Here is a 23,449-nt window from a genome sequence, read left to right as displayed (position 1 = left end):
GAAGCCTGCCGAGATTTAGAGACTGAGAAAATGGTACTCTGTTGAAGCTGTTAGGAAAGGATTTCTTTCCTCTGGCCTAGAACGCCTGCATCGCCTTGTTTCCCTGGGTTCTGGCCTCCTATTGTTTTTAGCTATCTAAAGAGAGCAGCCTTCACCATAGTGCCTTCATTTGGTTTCCATGGTTATCGGGGGAATTACATTTTCATGATAGCACCAGCGGCCAACCACCAGTCACTCAGCCGCCACTTTCTGGTTTCGTTTTTTCAGTGGTAGTGCAGACATAGGCTCCCTTTTCTCTCTCTCCTTCCCCCCCCCGCCTTTCAGTCTCCCCTTCAGTGAGTGGCAGTGTGAAGAGGGAAGGGAAGAACAGATAAAATAAAGACAGACCTTGGCCTGAGAGATTGTAGGATCCCAAGCTATGGGTGAGGGCATTGGCAGGGGTGAGGTGCGGGGTCAGTGGACCTCTGGAAAGGTGTGAATGGTGAGCCAACAAGAGCTCACAGGCAGAGGGACAGTGCCCAGGGCGACAGAGACAGTCTTACCCGCTTTCCAAAGAAAGAAGCGTGAAAGAAGCATGTTCCTGTAATAGCATGTTCTCGGTCATAGAGGAACACTAGAGAGCACAGCAGCATCTTGTTCCTCGAGTTTGCCCTCAATGGTGACCCTTCTCCTCCAGTCACCTGTCCTGGGCTTTGTATGAATGAGCTGTGGCTTTCTCTGCCAGCTTGATGTTTCCCTGCTCATGTGACAGAATGGGTCGTCAACATAAAGGGGCCAGAAAAGCACCTGATTGGGACCCAGCTACTTCAGTTTAGATGTTTCCCCTCTGTGCCTCTTTTCTCCGGGTGGGCACTAATGCAGTCACACATTTGTTTTTTCAAGTACCCTTTCGAGTTTCCCAGAAAGGCTCATTAGTAAGGATTTTAAGCTCTCTAGAGGCTTCTGCAGCCCAAAGAGGTCCTTTCGGGGGAGGGAGAGCAGTGAGTGGGGACTCAGATTGTTATCTGCTTAGTGTCGCTGTGGAAGAGTTGCCCTGCCCAGTTCAAGGATGTGTGGTAGTCGCTGCTCAGTGCCCTTTAGGGACCAGCTCCATGCCAGCATGATCCCCCGCTTGGACGCTGAGGTTAGAGCTTTTTTTAGTTCACGCGCACGTGCTTAGCTCTTTGTCCCCAAAGCACCACTTGTTGGGCCTTGCACTGAGCCCAACAAGTTAGGTTGACTGCTTCTAGCCTTGGGGGATCAGCGTAGATCATTGAGAGTCTCCTCTTTTCAAGCCTTTTATCTGAATTTCTTCCTTCCTTCCTTTCCCCAAGCTCAACCCAAATTCCTTTGGGAAACTGGTTCCATGTTGTCAGTAGGGTCTTACCTAAGCAAAGATTCTCAGAAATGGCAAATTTATTTTTATTTATTTTTTCGAGACAGGGTTTCTCTGTGAAACAGTTCTGGCTGTCCTGTAACTCACTCTGTAGACCATGCTGGCCTTGAACTCACAGAGATCCTCCTACCTCTGCCTCCCAAGTGCTGGGATTAAAGGCGTGTGCCACCACTGCCCAGCTAGGAATGGCAAATTTCAAGAAGATGCCACCCTAGGTCTGTGGGTACCCCATCAGCCTTGTTTTTCCAAGTGTAAGTGGGGTGGGTCCTTGGGTGATGCGTGGCAAAGCATCCATCTGGTCCCAGGTGACTGTTTCCACCTGCAGTCCTAAGAGGTTAGGCAATTGCAAACATTCCCTGCTTAAGCTGGGGTGGTGCATGCTTGCAGTCCCAACATTCTGTAGGTGCAGGCAGGAGAAACAAGAGGTAGGTCCACCTCCCTTACATGAGACCTTATTTAAAGAAACATGAAAAGAAAATAGGCTTACTGAAAGAGAAAATGTGTTTGGTGTGTATTCTGTTAGGAATTTGGGAAGCAAGGTTTCAAATTAAAAACAAAGGTCATGATTCGCAGGGTGACACGGTAGCTTTTGAAAGGCTGAGGCAGGAGGATTGTTGGACCTAGAAGTTAGAGTCAGTGTGGCACAATCTCAACTCAGACACAAACAAGAAGCTGAGTACAGTTTTTTTTTATGACAGTTTTTGTGTCCTTTCAATTTTTCTAAGAATCAACATATTTATTTTGTTATATTTGTTTTGATTTTTTTTTATTCTGAAGGGCACAATATACAGATGGGGTGTTGACTGAGGTTTCTGTCCTGCCTGGTTTCTGAAGTCATTAAGTCCCAAAGAAATCACACAGAGGTCTACATTAATTATAAACTGATTGGCCTAGTATCTCAGGCTTCTTATTAACTCTTATAACTTATATTAGCCTGTGTTTTTATCTGTGTTAGCCACATGGGTTGGTACCTTTTTCGGCGAGGCAGTCATATCTTGCTTGCTCTGGTCTGGCTTCCTCTCTCTCTCTGGGTGACAACTATATTGAAACTTCCCTCTTCCCAGAATTCTTGTTGCCCACTTCTACTTTCTGCCTGGTCACCTCGCCTATACTTCCTGCCTGGCTACTGGCCAATCAGCGTTTATTTAAAATACAAGTGACAGGGTACAGACCATTGTCCCACAGGGAGGCACAAATGTATAGTTTAGCAAATAATTATGAAGGAAATGACAATGTAAACACTGCAGCCTCAAAAAGTAGAACATGGTCCAAGCAGTGGTGGCACACGCCTTTGATCCCATTGATCCCAGCACTGAGGAGGCAGAGGCAGGCAGATCTCTGTGAGTTCAAGGCCAGCCTGGGCTACATAGGGAGTTCCAGGATAGGCTCCAAAACTACACAGAGAAATCTGTCTCAAAAAAAAAAAATCAAAAAGAGAGAAAGGAAGGAAGGAGGAAGAAATTAATAAAAAGAAATAGAACATTGCCAATGCCTACTTCAGACTTTAACCTCCTCCTGAGAGGCTGTCATCTTGACCTGTAGATGACCATCATCTCTTTGGTTCACTGTTTGTGTGCATGTCCCTACACGGTACCATTTAGTTTAACTAGTTTAATTTTATACATGTGAGATCACCTTGTCTGCATCTTGTGTTTGGCTTCTTTTGCTTAGTGTATCACTTGGCATGCATCCATGTAGTAGCCCCATGTCTGTCGCTAACAGTATGTGCTGGTATGAATAGGTCACAGTAAGTTGAGTTAGCAGCGGATGGACAGTGGGGTGCCAAGAACATTCTCAGACATAGTCTCTCTTCTAAATTGTATTTACTCATTTGTTTGTTTAGTGGCGGAGGCATGCACGAGTTGGCTCTCCTTTCGCTGTGTGGGTTCCCAGGATGGAAGTCAGATCATCAGGCTTGACTCCTGAGCCGTCTCTCTGGCCCTCCTCAGGCATATTCTGTTGTGCATCTGAACAAACTTCTTTAGGTTATATTCCTCTAAGTAGAATTGCTTTGTTAGTGATGGTAACATGTCCTCCTCCCTCCCCCGACATACACACCTTGATTGGTTGGCTTGTTTTTTGATACAAAATCTTACTGTGTAGTTCAAGCTGTTCTGGAACTTATTATGTAACCAAGACTGACCTGGAACACACAGCAATTCCCCTGCCTCATACCTGTAGTCGGAATCTACAGGTGTGAGCTCCTATGCCCAGCTTCTAAATTTCTGTCTTACTAGCTGTTGATGAGTTCTTCTTGCTTCCAAAACTTGGAGATTCTTGCTTTGGTCAGTTTATTTAACTATTCTTGTGAGTATATCTCTTGAGGCTTTAACTCGCTTTCCTTGGTTATTGCTGATATTGAACACTTTTTTATGGTTAATAGGATGGCAGGCTTGTTTTGTAATGTGGTTCCAGGTTGGCAAGGTTGGCGGGCACTTTACCCACTGATCCGTTCACCTGGTCCTGCAGGTACTTTAGGTACACTAGGTCCACATTTAAATGAAAGCGCGCAGTGTTTGTCTTTCCAAGTCTCGCTTGGTTGGCTCGGTGTCATTTTTCCGGGCTCATCCATTTTCTTTCATTGCGTACGGGTACCATGTTTCCACTGTTGGTGGACATCTAGGCTGTTTCCATGTCCCATCTATTGTCAAGAGAGTAGGCGTGAACATGGATGAGCAGATACCTCTGTAGTGGGGTATAGGGTTTCTAGCGCTCTCGGGGACCTCCACATTGATTTTCATAGTGACTGTACCACTTTGCTTTCTCAACAAGTGTCTCTCCCCATACATCCTTGCCAACATTTGTTCTCATGTGTTTGCTTACTATTAGCCTTTCTTATTGGAGTAAATGAAATGTCAGAGCGTTTTAATTTGCATTTCCCTGATGGCTAATGCAAATGTTAAATACTTTAAAAGATATATTTTAGACAGTCGTATTTAAGGTTTTTTTTCCCAAAAAAAAAAAAAAAAAACCTATGTGTGATGATTCAACTATATCCCCCATAGTCTCAGGCATTTAAATTATTTTTTAAAGATTTATTTACTTATTATGTTTACAGTCTTCTGTCTGAATGTTTGACTGCGCACCAGAAGAGGGCAACAGATCTCATCATAGGTGGCATTTAAATTCTTGGTTCCCATTTGGTAACTCTGTTTGGTGATGAGGTTTAGGAGATGTGTCTTGTTGGGAAAAGTCTGTCACTGGAGGTGGGCTTTGAGAGTTTAAAGACTCACCCCCTCTGCTTTCTGCTTGTGGTTTAAGATGTGACCTCTCAACTTGCTGTTCCACCTATCACTGTGCCACTGTGGACGCCCCCCTGTGGAACCACAAGCTCAGATGACACTGTAGTTTCCTTGGTCATGGTGTTTTATCACAACAATGGAAAAGTAACTAATGTACTGGGTTTCACTGTGTCTCCCAGGCCAGCCTGGCATTTGCTGTGTAGAACAGGCTGGTCTTGAACTAACAAAGATCTACCTGCCTCTACCTCTCAAGTGCTCAGATTAAAGCAAATGTTACCAAGCATGCTTGGTTGTCATCATTGTCATTGTCACCTTTTCCTCATCTTTGATTACATGTGTGTGTGTGCACAAACACACGTGTGTGCGTGCACGCACATGTGTGGAGGTCAGAAGACAATTTTCAGGAAATGGTTTTCTTCTTTCACCTTTGTGTTCCAAATATGGAATTCAAGTTGTCAGAGTTAATGGCAACTACCCTTACCTTCTAAGCCATCTTGCTGGCCCTTGTATTTTTTTTTTTTGAGAAGTCTTTCTCCAGTTCCATTAGCCAGCTTTTTTTTTTTTAAATTGGATACTGTATTTTCTTGATGTTTAGTTTTTCTGAGTTCTTCATATATTCTAGACACCATTTCTCTGTCAGATGTATACAGCAGAGATTTCCCTCTACGTTCCGTAAGCTGTCTCTTCAGTTGATTAACTGTTTCCTCTGCCGTGGAGAAGCCTTTTAATATCATGAGTTCCCTCTTTTTTTTTTTTTTTTTTTTGGTTTTTCGAGACAGGGTTTCTCTGTAGCTTTGGAGCCTGTCCTGGAACTAGCTCTTGTAGACCAGGCTGGCCTCGAACTCACAGAGATCCGCCTGCCTCTGCCTCCCGAGTGCTGGGATTAAAGGCGTGCGCCACCACCGCCCGGCTATGAGTTCCCTCTTGTTGATTGTTGGCCACTGGGGCCCCATTTAGAAAACCTTTACCTAAGTAAGTATGTCATCAAGTGTATTCCCTGCTCTCCTTGTGAATTTTCAGAGTTTCAGGTCTAACATTGAGATTTTGACCCATTTAAAAATTTGTACAGGGTGACAGATAAGGACCAACTTTCCCCACAGGACTCAGAGACCTTCTCAGAAGAGGGAACAGAAAGGAAGATTGTAAGAGACAGAGTTTGGGGAGGACTGGGTGAAAAGTATCTTTTGGATGTTACAGGATTGAGGCACACATAGACCCACAGAAGCTGTGTTACCTGACAAGATCAAGCTGGTCAGTATTCCAGCATAGAGTGGGAGGGACTCCATGCCTCACCTTTAGCTGAGGAACTATTGGCAGTCAATGGCTTCCGTGGGAGGGTGAGTCAGTTTTCTTTAAAAAGTAGCCTCTGAGCCAGGTGGTGGTGGTGCATGCGTTTAATCCCAGCACTGGAGAGGCAGAGACAGGTGGACCTCTGAGTTTAGGGCCAGCCTGGTCTACAGAGTGAATTCCAGGATAACCAAGGCTATACAGAGGAACCCTGTTTTGAAAAACCAGAAGAAGAAAAAAAAGAAGCAGAAGAAGTCGCCTCTGGTAGGTTGACCAGTGAACTTTCCTATACCCATGCAGTATGGCCAATATGAATATCAGACTCACATCCACTGCCTGCCAAAGTGCTGCACTTTCATTTTGTGAAAAGAGAGCAAGCAGTTAGGTGGAGGGTAGAGGACATATCTGGGAGGAGTGAGGGATGAACGCGGTCAGATACGTTTCTCCTAGTTCTGTTGCTGTGAAGAGACCACGGCCAAGGCAACTCTTACAAAAGCGAGCTCCATTTCAGAGGGTCAGTCCATGATCATCATGTGTGTAGCATAGCGGCAGGGAGACGTGATGATGAAGAGGCAGCCGAGAGCTCACATCTCATCTGCAAGTTGCAGCAGACTGAGAAACAGGTACAGAGAAAAAGACACACTGGGCCTGGCTGTGGCTGGCATAGACTTTTGAAATCTCTGTGTGTCAATCTCAGGCCCACCCCTGGGGCACACCTCTTCCAACAAGGCCACACCTCCTAATCCTTCCTAAACATTTCACCAGCTAGGAAATAAGCAAATATGTGAGTCTGTGGGGGCCAGTCTCATTCAGACTACTACAACACTGTACACTGTATTAAATTCTCAAGGAATTACTAAAAAAATATTTTTTAAAAAAATCTCAGGCTAGCAAGATGGGTCAGCAGGTAAAGGTGCTTGCTGCCAAGCCTAATAACCAATCCAAACCCTAGGATCCACATGGTGGAAGGAGAAAACTGATTCCCACAAATTGTCCTCTGACCTCCGCATATATGCTATGAAAGGTGCCTCCCTCCAAAATAAATAATTTTTTTTTTTAAAAAAGAAAGAAACTCTCTTTGTCTCTCTGAATCCCTGTCTTGCATCCTTTAATTTGGCTACATTCCTTCGTCCCTCAGGTGATCTGCCCCCAAGTTTCTCCCATTCCTGACAGGGACAATGGATATTCTGTCTACTTTGGGTCAAATATCTATTCTATGTGATACCCTGCCCTGGCTGAGGCACTGTGAGTGACAGCCCATTGGCTGAATGGACTGGGAACACAGTTCTAAGGACGAGGAAAGTGCTAGGTTTGGTGTTGCAGGCCTGTAACTCAGCTGCTTGAGAGGCTCAAGAGGAGGATCATAAGTTCAAGGCCTGCCTGGGCAGCAGAGTGAGCCAAGAGACATCTTGGCAGTTTAGTAAGACTTTGTCTCAAAAGAAGGGCACTGGGGATATAACCTAGCATACACACAGGGCCCTGGGTTCAATCCCTAATGCCACCAAAACAAAGTTATGTAGAATAATAGTCAAAGGGGAATGGAGCAATCTGCTGGTCTGCTATGAGTCCAGACTTTCCACTGTGTTCTGGAAGGCCCCAGCATAAGGTCCTTAAGTGCTGCCATTCACTCCCTTAATTGTACTTGAAAATTTAAAATAAAAAAAAAAATCCTTCCTAGAATTTGATATTTGGAACTTGGGTCCATGCCCATCCGGGTGAATTTTTACTGCCGGTGCTGTTCCAATCCTGTTGCAAGGATTGCAACTTGTTCTCTTTGCCGTTTAAGGTCAGGACCCAGGAACCTCCTTCTTAACCCAGATACAATAAAGAATTATTGGGGCTGGAGAAATGGCTCAGCATTGAGAGCACTTCCTGCTCTTTCTAAGGACCTGCGTTCAGTGGTCCTTAAGAATTCCAGCTCCAGAGGACCCAGCGCCCTCTTTTGGCCTCCTCAGGCGTCACCACTCAAGTGTGCATACTCACAGAAAGACAGACACCTAAGCAAAATTCTTTTTAAAAACAGTCCTTGGCAAGCACTGCTACTGAGCAGATCCTAGGCCAAGGACGTGGATAGTCAGCACTATCCCTTCTGCACTTCAGACATCTTTCTTTCTTACTAAGATGCTGAGACAGGGGCTCAACATGTGGTGAAGGAGAAGTGGGAGGGATGTGATTTAGGAAAACATCCCAGGGAAGGAAGTCCGCCACTTAACTGTGTGTTTACTGTGTGTCAGGCTCATGGTAACTGCTTCCCAGGCATCTTTCATCCGCCTAACAAGTCCCTAAGGTCGTATTACCTCCGTTTTTTATAGATGAGGCCGGCTAGAGACCAGTCTGACTCCATTGAGTGTTTAATGTCACCAGTAAAGTAGCAATCATTTGGTGTGAAAATCGCCTCAAACCGAGCATGATTAAAGAGAGGTGGCTGGAGCTGTTTGTGGCAGGTTGGGAGGCAGAAGGTGACAATCTGATTGACAATGTTTAAGTGGTTGGGGGTTTCCACTCTGCTGGGAAGGTGCCCTGAACTTTTGTAGATTTTGATTTGAAATCCTAAGTCTTTAGACTTCCTGGTAGAATGCTATCAGTCCAAACTAGACATTTTATGATGCTCAGTAATAATTGCAGGACCGATTTCATCTTTTGAATAGTCAGTGAGTCTGCGTATACATCTGTGATGCATGGTCAGGTGTCCTGTGCTATCACTAGCCTTGAAACCCAGCACTGTAAGAAGGAACCTGGACGGCAGGTGGTTGCACTCCAGGGACATTGGACTTGGTTCAGGTTAGGAATCCAGGTAGACTCCCGCCAGATTCTGGGGGTGAGATTTGCAGTGCGGTTTGCGTTGAGTGCACACTGAGGTGACACAGCTCCTGAATAAAGTAAACCCTCAAAATACCTTTCCTGGGGGGTGTGGTTATCCACACCTACTACTCAGGGAGACAGAGGTGAATGGAGCTCTTGAATTAGAGGCCCGCCTGGTCTACACAGTGACTTTCCAGGCCAAGCAAGGCTTTATAGTGAGACTGCCTCAAAACAAACAAACAAACAAAACAAAACAAAAACAAACCAACAGAAACCCCAGAACATTCCCTCACCCTTTCAGGTCTGTGTATTGAGTTAGTGAGCATCAGGACTAAGGCCAGTTGAAAGGATTCCCAGATTCATGTTTCTTCCTACGTGAACCTCAGTGAGCAGGCCCTGGGCTGACAAAGACGGAAGGGAGAGCCTGTGCAGCCTAAACCTCTTGAAGCTCCTGACTTAGATCAAGTGCACAGTGTTCTGAATTACAGCATCTGATTTCCACACTGAAAACCTCGTCTCTTAGACCGAAGAGAACTGAGACTCAACGAAATGATGGGATGCCCAGCTGAGATTTACCACCCCCAGAGTCTTGTTTCTTCTTATTTCCGAAGTCTGTGGACGTGTGTGGGTAAAGGCCTATGTGTGGCCTTTTTGTGGTTCATATATCACTCTGTATTACTTCAGAACGGATTTGAACTGGAATCTGCAAAAGTAGAGACATGAGACATCTCCTTTGATTTGAGATTTTAAATCATTAACCTATTTATTACAGTGGCTCTGCTGTACAGTTTGTTCTTATTTAGCTGGTGCTTTGTCTGCCTCACAGTGTGGGTGGAGAGTCCTGTCCCCCCCCCCACATGGACACTAAAAGTCTGAGCTGCCCTAGATCCTTTGTTCTTATTGATTTTTAAAACTAAATCTAATCTCCCACCGCTTTGAAACTAAGTAGGAAGCAATTGGTTTTTGTTGTTTGGGTTTTGTCAAGATACCAGGTCTAGGGCCGGGCGGTGGTGGCGCACGCCTTTAATCCCAGCACTCGGGAGGCAGAGGCAGGCGGATCTCTGTGAGTTCGAGGCCAGCCTGGTCTACAAGAGCTAGTTCCAGGACAGGCTCTAAAAAAAGCTGCAGAGAAACCCTGTCTCGAAAAACCAAAAAAAAAAAAAAAAAAAAAAAAAAGATACCAGGTCTACAGCCCAGACTGGCTTCAGACTCACTGGCCTCCTGTTTGCCACCCCCCAAGAGCTGGGATTGTAGGTATGTGCACCGTGCTGGGCCTTTTTGTCATTATCTGACCAGAGAACGTGAAAGCAGAGTTCGGTCACCTGCCCTAAAGGTTAGCCAGGAAAGGGGAGGCAGAGCCCAGGCTGGAATGTGAAGCCCACTGGGCTCTTCTTACAGTCGTTTCACCATGATGTGTAGAAGCACCCCAGGTTAACTAATGGCTCCAGTTGGTGTGTCTGTGGGAACCAGCTACCTTTTCTGGCTGACCCTGGAACTGTATCAGTCTCAGAATGGGTTCCCCTCAGGCTTTTACTGACACCCAGCTCTCTACAGACTTTCTTCTGTCTCACTCCTGTCCACATCTCAGGTTCTCACTCACCCATGCAGCTCACTACCGCCCCGATCCTCTGCTCTGCAGCAGTGACTTCGGCGAGTCCCTTGTCATTTGCGTTCTCTCGGGCTGAGTTCCTCCATATATCTGTAAAATGGAGACGGAACTACTTTAATTCGGGGCTTCTCAGTCTTAGAGTCTACACAAGTTCCTTGTTGATCTTGCTAAAATGCCATACGTGGGGCCGGAAAGATGGCTCAGCAGTCAAGAATACTTGCTGCTCTTGCTTGGGCATGGTGCTGCACACCTATAATATGATCTCAGCACTCAGGAGGCAGAGGCAGGCCGGCCTGATCTACAGAGTGAGTGCCAGGACTGTCAGTGTGGAGACAGAAAAACCTGTCTTGAAAAATTAAATGAATAAATAATAAAGTACTTGCTGCCAGAATCTTAAAAATGTGTTACATCTGATCCAGTTAAGTATGTGATGACACCCAAGATTAGTGTTCTAACAAACCTCTAGATCCTGGGAATGCTGTTTTGCATTGTTCACTTCAAAGACATGTGAAGAGAAAAAGATGAAATAAGACATTGTAGCACAAATAATAAAAACCCAGAGACAGATATTGGAGTTCAACCTGAAGATCAGAAAAGCAAAACAGCTAACCACTAGAGAGACCTTTTACCTCTACCAAGTCTTCAGAACGAAAGGGCTAGATCCTATCTCCATGAATCCTCAGACTCCACACTCCACTGAGTTCCTATCTCTTCCCCTTTATAGTCCTCTCTTTGTCTAGCCATATAGACATATGGCTTCTGTCTTCACCTCCCTAGTGCTGGGATTAAAGGCGTGTGATCCCAGGTTCTTTGTGTCAGCTGTTTTCTCTTTTAGACAGATTCAGTTTTGTATAGCCTAGGGTGGCCTTGAACTCACAATGATCTGTCTGCCTCTGTCTCCTGAGACCTGGGATTAAAGGTGTGTGCCACCATTCCTTGGCCTGTATGCTGGCTAGTATGGCTGCTTTGCCCTCTGATCGTCAGGCAAGCTTTGTTTCTTAAAACACAAATAATAAACCACTATAATACATTGGGAAAAATAACATTTTGTTTGAGACAGGGTGTTGCTTGGATGCAGCTTAGATTAACCTAGACCCTTTGATCTACCTCAGTCATCTCCTGATGGAATTTCAGGTGTGTCTGCCATTCCAGCAGGTTTTCCTTCTCTCGAGACAGAGTGCTCCTCCATTTATACTGTGTTTTGTTTTGTTTTGTTGGTGGATGGCATTGTTTTGGTTAGAGGGTATAGTGGGGTTTTATTTTGTTTTGGTTTTTTTTGTTGTTGTTTTGTTTTGGTAGATGAATTTGCTGGGTAGGGGAGCAGGACTCTTGCCTGCTTCCCCACGGACTTCTGAACCCACCATGTGGTCTCAGACGTGGCCCGTGCTGTGCACAGGCTTGGGTGTGTTTCCCGGTTACACAGGCACTGTGGCCATGGTCTGAAGCCCCAGCAGTGTTCGTCCTAGCACAGTTCATTCACGCAGGGCTAACACCCACTGTGGGCAGAGTTCTAGGCGGATTACACACACTCATACCGAGTTCCTCCCCTTAAGGAGCTTACGTTTCACTCAGGAAAGCTCAAGAGGAGGAGAACGTCTCTAGACGGTGTGTTTTGGTGGAGTGTCAGTCTAGGTGGGCAAGCCAGGGGTCAGGAACTGAAATATCCCAGACTCTGAGGCCAGGGCTGACAGAGAGCAGTGGGAAGACAGACAGCCAAACCAGAGCAGAACTTTCGTTCTAGCGCTTTCTATGGGGAGACTACCACTGTGCTCAACGTCTGCTATGTCCACTTTCTCCTCCAGAGTCCCGATCCATTGCACGTCCTGTACCTGCTGAACTGGCTGAGCACTTGGTCTCCGGACTTTTCTCTCTCTTCATCTATCACACCAGGTCTCTATTCAAGGACACTTTGCCAGAGACCGTCCCTGACAGCCTGTCTAAAATAGTCCCTGGCAGTTGTTCAAACACGCACATATTACTCCCGATTCTCTTCTCTTTGGCGTTTGTGTTCACCCACACACACACAACTCCCACTTCCCTTCTCTGTGGCGTTTATGTTCATACATGCACACGCAACTCCTGCTTCCCTTCTCTGTAGCAACTCCCACGTCCCTTCTCTGTAGTGTTTGTGTTCACACACACACACACACACACACACACACACACACACACACAAAACTCCCGTTCCCCTTCTCTGTGGTGTTTGTGTTCACATTTGCTCAGTTTCTTGCCTGTCTCTGAGGATAGGGACTTTGTCTTCTTATTTGCTTTTCAGTACTTGGAACAGAGCCTGGCTCATAGTGGGGCAATCAAGTATTTGTTAACCAAATGTTACTTTTTTAGAAATTGTCAAAATCTTTACACTGTGGCAGAAGAGCCATTTTGTGAGAGGTGTTTTTCTTGGTCCGAAGGTGAGGAAGTAGGCTCAGAGAGGTTCAAGGCCTCTCTGCTTTGAGCTAAATCCTCTGCTCCTCTTCCTGAGGCTGGGGACGCCAAGTGGCCTGGAGGCATGTGGCTCTCCAGTGGGAAGCTGGAAGAGACCACAGGAGCCCTGAGCTCGCCTCTTAGGAACATGTTAAATATGGAAGTGTTGGGAGCCTCCCTCAGGACCTGCTTTCTCACACACTGTTTTTCCAATTCTTAACAGACGTCACGCTACAGGCACACAGGCCCTGGGGACTGGTGTTGCTTTGTAATTCCGAGCTCAGAGGCCCCAGTGGCAGAAAGGAAAGGCAGAACTTGTAGAGCACACTTTTAAAACAGTGTTACTTAGTTAGAGAAATCCCCTTGCTGCATGGCTCCCAGTGGACAATATGAGGATCGCATACATAACGTCAAATAGAGCAATAGGGAAGAGACCGTGGGACGCAAGGAGACCCTTATCTGAGCTTCAGGGGACCCTGAAGGGAGAATTATTGGCCTCCACCTCATTCTAGACTCAGATCCCTGGAACTGGGGACAAGGGTGAATCTGCAGGAAGGATAGAACTGGCTGCCTCTTGAGAGGCCAGCAGCTAGAACGTTTGCTTCCTGAACCCCAAACCCGAAGCCCTGGTGGGGCCCTTGTGAGATGTGGTCTTTTTCTGTTTCCATTGCTACAACACAATATTTCAGTACAGATATTTTTTTAAAGCTAAACGGGGCTGGAGAGATGGCACAGCGGCTAAGAGCATTGCCTGCTCTTCCAAAGGTCCTGAGTTCAATTCCCAGCAACCGCATGATGGCTCACAACCATCTGTAATGAGGTCTGGTGGCCTCTTCTGGCCTGCAGGCATACACACAGACAGAATATTGTTTGCATAATAAATAAAAATATATTTTAAAAAAAGCTAAACAGATTTATTTAGCTTGTGGATACATATGGACACATGGGATGTGTCTGTTCCTAGCGACTTGAGGAGCTGGGACAAGAGGATCAGTTGAGCCCAAGAGCTCAAACAGACCAAGACCCTATCTTAAAAATTAAATCTAAGAGAATCTACTCTAGGAAAGACACCTTGTTCCAAGATAAAACAGCAGAGGTCATTGCATGCTGAGATGGCCAGGGAACTGTCACTAACGCTGTGGTGGGCATCCTACTCTAACAACCTCATCTAATGGTAATTAGCTCCCAAAGACACCTTCAGATGCCATTGACATGATTTTCGAGATTAAGTTGTTGTTGGGAGACACGCTCAAGTCATTACAGACGCCTTTGCCCAAAATTTCCCAGATAACCCCACGTTCTGAGGGGAACATGTCACCATTTAGTATTTGCAAAGTCATGAACTCCCCCCTTCACTGTTCCACTTACCTTTTCTGGATCATCTTAAAATACAGCTCCGCTCAGGTCACGCCCTCCTGAGAAACCTGCTCTGGAGTTCCAGCTGCTGAGTGTGTCACAGACCAGCGTGGAAGCTGTAAAAGTAGCTCCGGGGAGGCAGGAGAGAGACCAGCTGAGGACCCCTGCTCGACTGAGAAGAGTGCTGTGGTCCCTGCAGAGCATCCGTAGAATGGGCAATCTCAGGATTTCCAGAGGCTTTGCCATGTACCTTTAGAGCAGCGATTCTCAGTCCTCTATCTCCAAAAATATTTGCATTATGATTCATAACAGTAGCAAAATCACAGTTCTGAAGTAGCAATGACATGATTCTATGGTTGGGGTCACCACAGCATGAGGAACTGTATTAAAGGGCCACAGCGTTAGGAAGGTTGAGAACCCCTGCTCTAGAGTCTTACCTGCTCTACCAGCTGGAGAGGACTGGGCTTTCCCATCTTAACAGACTGGCCCCCGAGGTCTTAGCACCTTCACTCAAAGAGAGACAGACTCTCACGTGTAGACCAGGGGGCAGGACCAAACAGATCCGCCCGCCTCTGCCCCGAGTGCTGAGACAAAGGCGTGTGCCACCCCTCCAGGGTTTTTCCTCTTCGATTCCTTACCCACGTTGTTACTGGAAGAATTTCTGTATAGAAATTTCTAGGTCAGTCTCATTATGCATGGGAGGGGGTTTGCAAAGCTATATGTAAATTTACATTACATATATTAAAAGTATATGATAAATTTACATCTGTTTGAGGAAACAATTATTCACCTGAAAATTGAGGTGGAGACTTGACAGAGATTCACCTCTACCTGTTGATATATTTAAAACTAGTGTAGTAAGCTTGTATTTTGTGCTCAGTTTTAAATGGGTTTTGCTGTCATCTTTGTAACTGAACTGTGGCCTAGGGCATTCTTTCTTACCAGGCTACTACCGAAACCCATCTGGGACAGAAATTGGCATGCTGGATGCTGCAGCTTATCACATAGGCCACACGATGAGTTGTCTCAGTCAAACGCTTGTCTAGTACACTAGGCTGAAGCTGTACTTAGCATAACCAGTGACTGTAATTGGGTGATTGTGATTTGGATGTCTTTTAACATCTCTCCAAGAAATGGGATATGAGTACTAGACCCCAGAGGGACCCTCGTGGACAAATGTGGCAGGCTATATAAATTAGGATTAAGCTCTCAGTCCGGAGCACCTGCCAGTTGTCACTTGTAGAAGTAAAGGACTCTATGGATAAGGCATCCTGGGAAGTCCCTCCTGACATGCAGTGCCCCCAGCAGAATAGCACACAGTTAACTCAAGAGAACCAGTGTGAGAACGTGGGACACAGAGACAAGGAAAGTGGGTGAAGTAGGTCAAAGCCCCAGGAGTGACCAGAAGATATTCTCTCCAGATGCAGCAAGTGGTCCTGATTCAGATGAGCACAGGCTCTTGGAGATGTTTAGATGATGGGTAGTTGCGTATTTCGAAGGAGAAATTTATGGGGATGTGGTCATTCTGATGCTTTTAAATTGAAGTCACAGATAACAAAAGAAAGCTAAGTGAGAAGTAGCTAATAGAGTCTCCTAAGTGAGCTTCTCTTTAGAGGGAGAGAGAACAGAAAGGTAAAGGGTGTGGCCGGGGATCTGTTAAGTGGGAGGAGACTGAGTCTGAGCTAGTAGGCAGAAATGTAGCGTGAGTGTGTCAGAGCTAGGTAGAAGAAATGAAAAGTGTGATCCCAGGGGTGAGGCAGGAGGTTGCAAATTGCAGTCCTGCCTGGGCAGTTTAGTGAGACCTTGTCTCAAGTGAAAAGCAAAAAGAGGACGTGGATTAAAGTTCAGTGGTAGAGCACTTGCCTGGAGTACGTGAGGCCGAGTTTGTGAGCCCCAGCATAGCATTGATGAGAGAGAGAGGGGCGGGGGAGGGGGAGCAAGAGAGAGCGAACACTAGCATGCTAGCATTTGGTATTAATAACAGAAATTTGAGTGGTCAGCTTATGCTAAAAGAATACTTATTTATGACAGAGTCTCATAGCCCAGGCTGGCCTTGAACTCTTGATACTCCTAAGTGCTTGGATTAGAGCTGTGGGGGACCACACCCAATACAAAGGGGAATTTTTTTTTTAATATTTATTTATTTATTATGTATACAATATTCTGTCTGTGTGTATGTCTGCAAGCCAGAAGAGGGCACCAGACCTCATTACAGATGGTTGGGAGCCACCATGTGGTTGCTGGGAAATTGAACTCAGGACCTTTGGAAGCGTAGGCAGTGTTCTTAACCACTGAGCCATCTCTCCAGCCCACAAAGGGGAATTTATTATTAGAGGGACGAGGAATTAACTAGCATTCAAAGGCGGAGGGTAAAGCTGAGCTTTGAGATTGGCACCATGACCTGCAGAGAAACTGGGATGTCCCTTGCTTCCATTGCTTTCTCTGGTTCATTCACTCAGTGCCCCTCAGTGTCTACTTCCTGCTCCCTGTTGGAAAATGGTCACCAGTACCTACCTACTCCAGAGTTTATTCTTAGGAAAGAAGTTGTTGGTGTCCTGTCACCCCAGAAAGAAGCCAGCTACTAGACTGCCAACTCATGTTCATCTAGAGAAGGTCTCAGTGGGTCATTTGTATCCGTTGCAGCCCATTAGATGCAGCCAGAAAGCTGGGCACCATTTTGTTATGCTTTTCTTTCGAGACCCCCGGCTCTGCAATCATGTGGTATGAATTGTTGGTAAGGAGGAGGATATTTTCCAAAGAAAGCAAGGATGCAGACAGTGGGGCAGCCAGCCCAGTAGATGGTTAGGACACTGGGATTACATCAGGGAGTAGCTGAGCCAGGACCAAAACCCACAGAGCCTTTCTTAGGGACTCAATAGTGATTAGTTGATCTGGACATGATAACGGAAAAACAAATAGGTACTTAGTTCTCATTCGTATTTAGGACATCCAGACTCTTATCTTCAGGATCTGGATTCCATACTTTGTGGTTACAGACACCTGCCCTCACCTCTTCTTCCACCTCGCCTACCTAGGTCATCTCTACTCCTTTCTTATGGTTGTTGTACTTGTAGTGATTTGAATGAGAATAACCCTCATAAGGTCCCCTGTTGGTGGCACTGTTTGGGGAGGCTTAGGAGGTGTGGCCTTGTTGGAGGAGGTGTGTCACTGCAGGTGAGCTTGAGAGAGAGAGAGTGGAAGACAGCAGTGCTCAGAACTGTTCAGACAGCAGAGGCCCAGCTCAGTGTTGGCAACTTGGCTAGCGACCTTTCTGTGATGTTTGGCAGAGTGTGGCTGCTCTACCAGGATGGCCATTAAGCTCCACTTACCATGTGTAATGGCTGTTTTGATCCAAAGTTCCAAAGTCCTTCCTTCAAAACTCGACATGATCAGGTCTGTCTCAGCAATAGTACCAACTGCATTAGCCGCTTTTCTCTTGCTGTGGTAAGAACATGGCAGCTGATAAAAGGGAGAGTTTATTTGAGCTATGGTCATAGAGGGATAAGAGTCCATCGCTATCATGGTGGGGAAGCCGGCAGGCAAGGGGCAGGAACAGCTGACACCTGGCAGCTTGAAAGGCAAGCAGGGTACAGAGAGAGTGAACTCAAAATGACAGGAATCTGTAAACTCTCCAGCTCACCTCCAGTGACATACCTCTTATCTTCCCCAAACAGTGCCATCAAATCAAGAGCAAAGCGTTTAAACATCTGGGTGTATGAGGCCTATTCTTACTCAGATTACCACTTTCTACTCCTTGGACCTCATAGGTTTAGAGCCGTATCAACATATAAAATACCTGCAGTCCAACTTCAAAAGGCCCCATAGTCTCTTCTGAGACTCAAGGCAGTCTCTTAGCTGTAACCTCCTGTAAAAGCAAAGTACATACTTTGAGCATAAAATGGCACCATTTTATGTGTGTGTGTGTGTGTACACATATACACATACACGTGCGACCAGGTCCTGCTTCCAGTAGCTACTCTACCTTTCCCTACCTCTGATGATGCCACCATAGTGTGCGTCTATCAAGGGATTAGCATATGGATTAGGTCGGAGTCCTCCAGGCCTTTTTCCCTAGAACATCATCACAGACTCCCCCAAAGAAGGCGCGCTTCCCTAATTACTCAGCTGCCTCTTTGTCTAACCAAGTTAATGACCAAAATTAGCCATTGCAGATGTTTGTTGAGGAAATGGAGCCCTCTGATTGGCTGTGCCTTATTCACTTGCTCCTTTCTGGGGTCAGGGGGTGTTATTTTTAAAAAGGAAACAGTAAAAGGGGAGTAGACAAAACCTTCTTTTGTGTCTTTCTCCCAGGTGATCATGGAAACAGGTGGCCTCCCCCTGGAGCTGTGGCGTGTGATCTTAGCCTACCTGCACCTGCCTGACCTGGGCCGCTGCAGCCTGGTTTGCAGGGCCTGGTATGAGCTGATCCTCAGCCTTGACAGTACCCGCTGGCGGCAGCTGTGTCTGGGCTGCACCGAGTGCCGCCACCCCAACTGGCCCAACCAGCCCGATGTGGAGCCTGAGTCCTGGCGGGAGGCCTTCAAGCAACACTACCTGGCCTCCAAGACCTGGACCAAGAATGCGCTGGACTTGGAGTCCTCCATCTGCTTCTCTCTGTTCCGCAGGAAGAGGGAGCGCCGCACCTTGAATGTTGGGCCAGGCCATGAGTTTGACAGCCTAGGCAGTGCCTTAGCCATGGCCAGCCTCTATGATCGAATCGTGCTCTTCCCAGGTGTGTACGAGGAGCAAGGCGAAATCATCCTGAAGGTGCCAGTGGAGATTGTGGGCCAAGGGAAGTTGGGTGAGGTGGCCCTGCTTGCCAGCATTGACCAGCACTGCTCAACCACACGCGTGTGCAATCTTGTCTTCATGCCAGCCTGGTTCTCACCAATCATGTATAAGGTGGGTGCACATTGGGTGCCATCCAGACTTGACCCTACAACCTTGCCCTCATTAGTGCATTTCCCTTTTGGGTTAGAGCTGAGAGTTTAGTAGTTAATTCCTATGCACACATTCCCAAGAATTGAACTAGCTGAAAAGTGAGCTCGCGGGTCAGTATAGTACAGAATTGTGCTTTGTACCTCACTTCTTTTAAAGCTGCATTAGAAATGAGACGTGGGCTAAGGACAAAACTTTCTATACCTATTCTGTTCCTAACCAGGCAGAGCACCGGGTAAGGCAGTGAGGTGGCAGTGTGCAGCATGGTGACCGCAGCGTGTCCAGACAGGGGTCAGCACCCGAACCCCATCCTGTGCAGGAGTCATTGCTTCTCAAGGGTACCTGGAGGGAGAGGCCGGAAATGTTAGTCCAGCACGGCCTGCGTCAGCAGAGTGGTCACGTGTGGAGGAGCTGGTGGTCCTGCAGAAGAGCATGGCGCCTGCGCGTTGGCAAAATGCGCCTCTGACAGCAGGCTTGTCTCCGTTGTACTGATCCGCACCTCGCTGGCCCTTTGGGTCACTCGGTGTGCATCAGACATGTACTTTACGGCCGCATCTCACTTCCTCTTTCCTACAGCCCCGAGAGGAGGTTGCATCCCCTGGCTTTATAGATGAGGAAAACTGAGGCCTAACAATGCAACATAACCAAGGTTTCAGGCTTCTGGGCGGAGCTTGGATCCAGAGCCTTATTAATACTCAAAGCCAGCTTCCGTCTAAGCAGACGTCTGTGGTGATCAGTAGCTGTGCTGCTCTTGGGCAAGTGAGGGGAGTGTTAACAAAAGTCAGAGACGCTAGTAAGTCTCCCAGGTGGGTGATTAGTGAGGTTAGAACTCAAACCAGGTCCTCTGATTTATAAAGTTATATCATGCCAAAGTCTTTGGGAGCCCCAAAGCCTCCTGCTTTTTACTCCTCAGAAGGAGTAGCGGATATCCCTGTGCTGGTGTGCAGACCTAGGAGTAAAGTTTGCCTCTGGAATCAAGGCTCCCTACCTAACCCTCATGTCTTGAAATTCACTGATAGAAGGCTTCATGCCTTGAAATACATTGATTCCCACAGAGAATGCTCACATCGGTCTCTGCTGCTGCCTCAGAAGCACAGCTGCCGCCCCTCGTCTTTACAGTCAGCGTATGTGAGTTCTAGGTCCATGGCCGTCTTTCATCTAAAAAGGCACAGAGGTCTGAGATGTCCTTGCCTGGGAACTGAAAAGGCCAGGACAATTTCACATAAGCAGTAATCTCTTATGAGAATGCCAACTCTGACTGCATCTCCAGAAAACTGAGAGGACCATGGCTTCACTGGCAGCAGGGAAAGTCGTAGAGGCATATGGAAGCACCTAGAGCACCTGGGGTCAGGGATAGCACCCTCCTCCAAAAACTGTCAAGGCAGGTCACTGATAGAGATTGCGTTTAATTGCTCAAGGGGTCATCTGTTTGGGTTGTTGATTAGACTCATTGGACACTGCTTTATTCTATGGTTGAGATGTATCACGTAGAGTTTATGCAAATCCAGAAAAGGGTATAAAGCAGTTTGGTCTCACCAAGCTTAGCTGTCACTCAGACCCAGGGTCCCAGTCAAATTAACAGGTTCAGTGCTTTCCTGTCCTTCCGTCAGACTCCTGAGGTCCTGTGTCTTTGACCTCAGATCAGCTGTCACTGAGCACCATCTTTTGATTTATAAACTAGCAAGCCCCATGCTACAGACAGGAAAGTGAGGCTTAGCGATGTGGAGCCGTTTGTCCCTGGTAACGCGGTTGGAAGAGCAGAGCTCTGGTCAGCCGCCAGAGCACACCCCCACCCCTGGCAGCAGTCCCTGTCTTTCTCTTTGAAGACAAGACCTGTCATTTGCTCTGCTCCGCCACACACCAGTAGCCGCACAGACTGGTCTGTCCTAATGCCTGGGGCTGGGCCAACCCCCGTAACCTGTCCCAGTCAAAGGAGTGCTCAGTCCTTCTTGCCAGTTTCTACTGTGCCCTTTAGAAGGATAACAGAATTAGAAGGATGCAATGATTGGCAGTTTTTCTTGTGCCTCTTTGATGCAGACCTACTCCCCAGGTCCTCAAAGTGACAGCTGATGGCCAAGCCTTTTACAGGAGAGTAGGAAGTGAAACCAAGGGCCTTTCTGTCTCTGTCTCCCTGGAAGAGTAGCTTGGTGATGACCATCAGAACCAAGGATAGGCTTCTCACTATGTGTTCTCTTTCTTTTCCCCCAGACCACGTCGGGTCACATCCAGTTTGACAACTGCAACTTTGAGAATGGACACATCCAGGTCCATGGCCCGGGGACCTGCCAAGTGAAATTTTGCACCTTCAAAAACACCCATGTCTTTCTGCACAATGTGCCCTTATGCATGCTGGAAAACTGTGAGTTTGTGGGCAGCGAAAACAACTCTGTAACTGTTGAGGGTCACCCGTCGGCAGATAAAAACTGGGCCTACAAGTACCTGCTGGGCCTTATCAAGTCCTCTCCCATCTTGCTCCCTGCAGAAGACAATGAGTTTTTAATGTCCTTGGACCTAGAGAGCCGGGACCAGGCCTGGAGCCCAAGGACCTGCGACATTGTCATCGAGGGCAGCCAGAGTCCTACGAGCCCAGCCTCTAGCTCTCCAAAACCGGACTCCAAGACTGGCTCCCAGGAGGCAGAAGTGGGCAGCGATGGGGAGAGGGTGGCCCAGACTCCAGAGAGCAGCGATGGTGCCCTGAGCCCCAGCGGGGAGGGGGAGGACGAGGACGATGAGCAGCTCACGTACAGACTGACCTACCAGGTGCAGGGCCCACGCCCTGTTCTGGGTGGCTCCTTTCTGGGCCCTCCGCTACCAGGAGCATCCATTCAGCTGCCCAGCTGTCTCGTGCTGAACTCACTGCATCAGGAGCTGCAGAAGGACAAGGAAGCGATGGCGCTAGCCAGCTCTGTTCAGGGCTGCCTCATCCGCAAGTGCCTCTTCCGGGATGGGAAGGGTGGCGTCTTCGTCTGCTCTTACGGCCGAGCCAAGATGGAAGGGAACATCTTCCGGAACCTGACTTACGCAGTGCGGTGTATACACAATAGCAAGGTACTGTCGAGGACCAACCCTGTAGACTGAGGCCTCTGCAGGAAGGGCGTGATGCGCTATTTGCATTTTAAATGATTATTCAAGCTTATCTGCTATCTGACGTGGATAAGACAAACTTCTTCCCATTTCCCAGAAAAGAAAACAGAGGCCCAGAGAGAGAGAAGGAGTCTTCCTCAGGGTCATTGAACAAGTTTGAGACAGAGCCCAGGTCTTGTACTTCTGTTTACCTCTCTCTTCTGATTGACATGTTACCTAGGTGTTTGTAGAAGAAATAAGTTTGTTTTTTTCGTCCCTGCCACAGTCAGAGAAGTTAGAGATTATCACTGCCTTCATTTTAAATCCCAGGGGGGTAGCCAAAAAGGGGATTCTGCAGGAACAGATAGATGTCTGGACTGAGTTGGGTGAATAGAAGCAGGAACAGATGTCCGGACTGAGTGGGGTGGAATAGAGCAGAGAGTGCAGGGCAAGCGGAGCCTATGTGGTAGGAAAAGGGGGCACATTCTAGAAGCCAGTGCATCCTGTTCTGGGCCTGTTTGTGGGCTCGATTCACCCAATGGAGTACGTTGTGAGGTAGTGGGGCTGGAGGGGTGGTTTAGCACTTAAGAGCACTGGTTGCTCTTCCAGAGGACCCAGATTTGGCTTCTAGCACCCACGTGGTGGCTCACAACCATCTGTAAGTCCAGTTTCTAGGGACCCAAAGTCTTCTTCTTAACCCCACGGGCACCAGGCAAGCACACACATACATGCAGGGAAAATACTCATACTCATAAAATAAAATAAATCTTAAAAAAAAATTAAGACAGAGCTCCAAGCAGGAGCCATCTTACCCAGAGTCTAGGAAGGTGGACCCGGCACTGAGAATATCCCGCCAGCCTCTGATGAAAGTGCTCTTCAGGCAAAGTCACAGAGTGCTGTAGAACGACCTGCATGTCCATTAGTAGTTGGTGCCACAAAGGGGTTTTGAAGAGTGAGCAGGCCATGCAGAAGGAGGCATAGCTATGCAGCGCTCCGCTGTCTCACTCTGAATTACCAGTACTTCTGGTAAAGTACTGTGGGAAAGTGTGCTCCTCTCTGAGGTCTGAGGGCCTGGTGCCTCAACATCAGCGGAAGTGCTCAGTAAACCGATAAGCATTGTACAGAGTCCAGTGTGGGTTTAAAGGCATCTAGAATGGTTAATCACAATTGTAGTTTAACTGTATATTACCAGGCCCACTTCTAAGGAAGGTATTACGCGGTGTTACCATGAAAACACAAGACCATACTATATTATAAGCAGAAAACAAGGAAGAGGGCCTAGCATGGTGTGCATATCTGGAATCCAAGTACCTGAGAGGCTGAGGCAGGAGGTTCACCACAAAGCCAAGGCCA

The 23,449-nt window shown here is 47.2% G+C and overlaps 1 protein-coding gene across 1 annotated transcript in view; it reads left to right on the top strand.

Moving 5' to 3' along the window:
- The window catches only part of Fbxo10 (F-box protein 10), a 46,521-nt gene that overhangs the window by 1,516 nt on the left and 21,556 nt on the right, over nt 1–23,449 (top strand). The window contains exons 2-3 of the mRNA XM_038347595.1: nt 18,407–18,997; nt 21,242–22,081. Of these exons, the coding sequence (XP_038203523.1) occupies nt 18,413–18,997; nt 21,242–22,081 (1,425 nt within the window). The 5' untranslated portion in view covers nt 18,407–18,412. The remainder of the gene's footprint in view (nt 1–18,406; nt 18,998–21,241; nt 22,082–23,449) is intronic.

The sequence above is a fragment of the Arvicola amphibius genome, chromosome 11 (assembly GCF_903992535.2).
Source record: "Arvicola amphibius chromosome 11, mArvAmp1.2, whole genome shotgun sequence".
Lineage (NCBI taxonomy): Eukaryota > Metazoa > Chordata > Mammalia > Rodentia > Cricetidae > Arvicola > Arvicola amphibius.
Note: the sequence above shows the minus strand (reverse complement) of the source record. Positions and strands in the feature narration are given on the sequence as shown.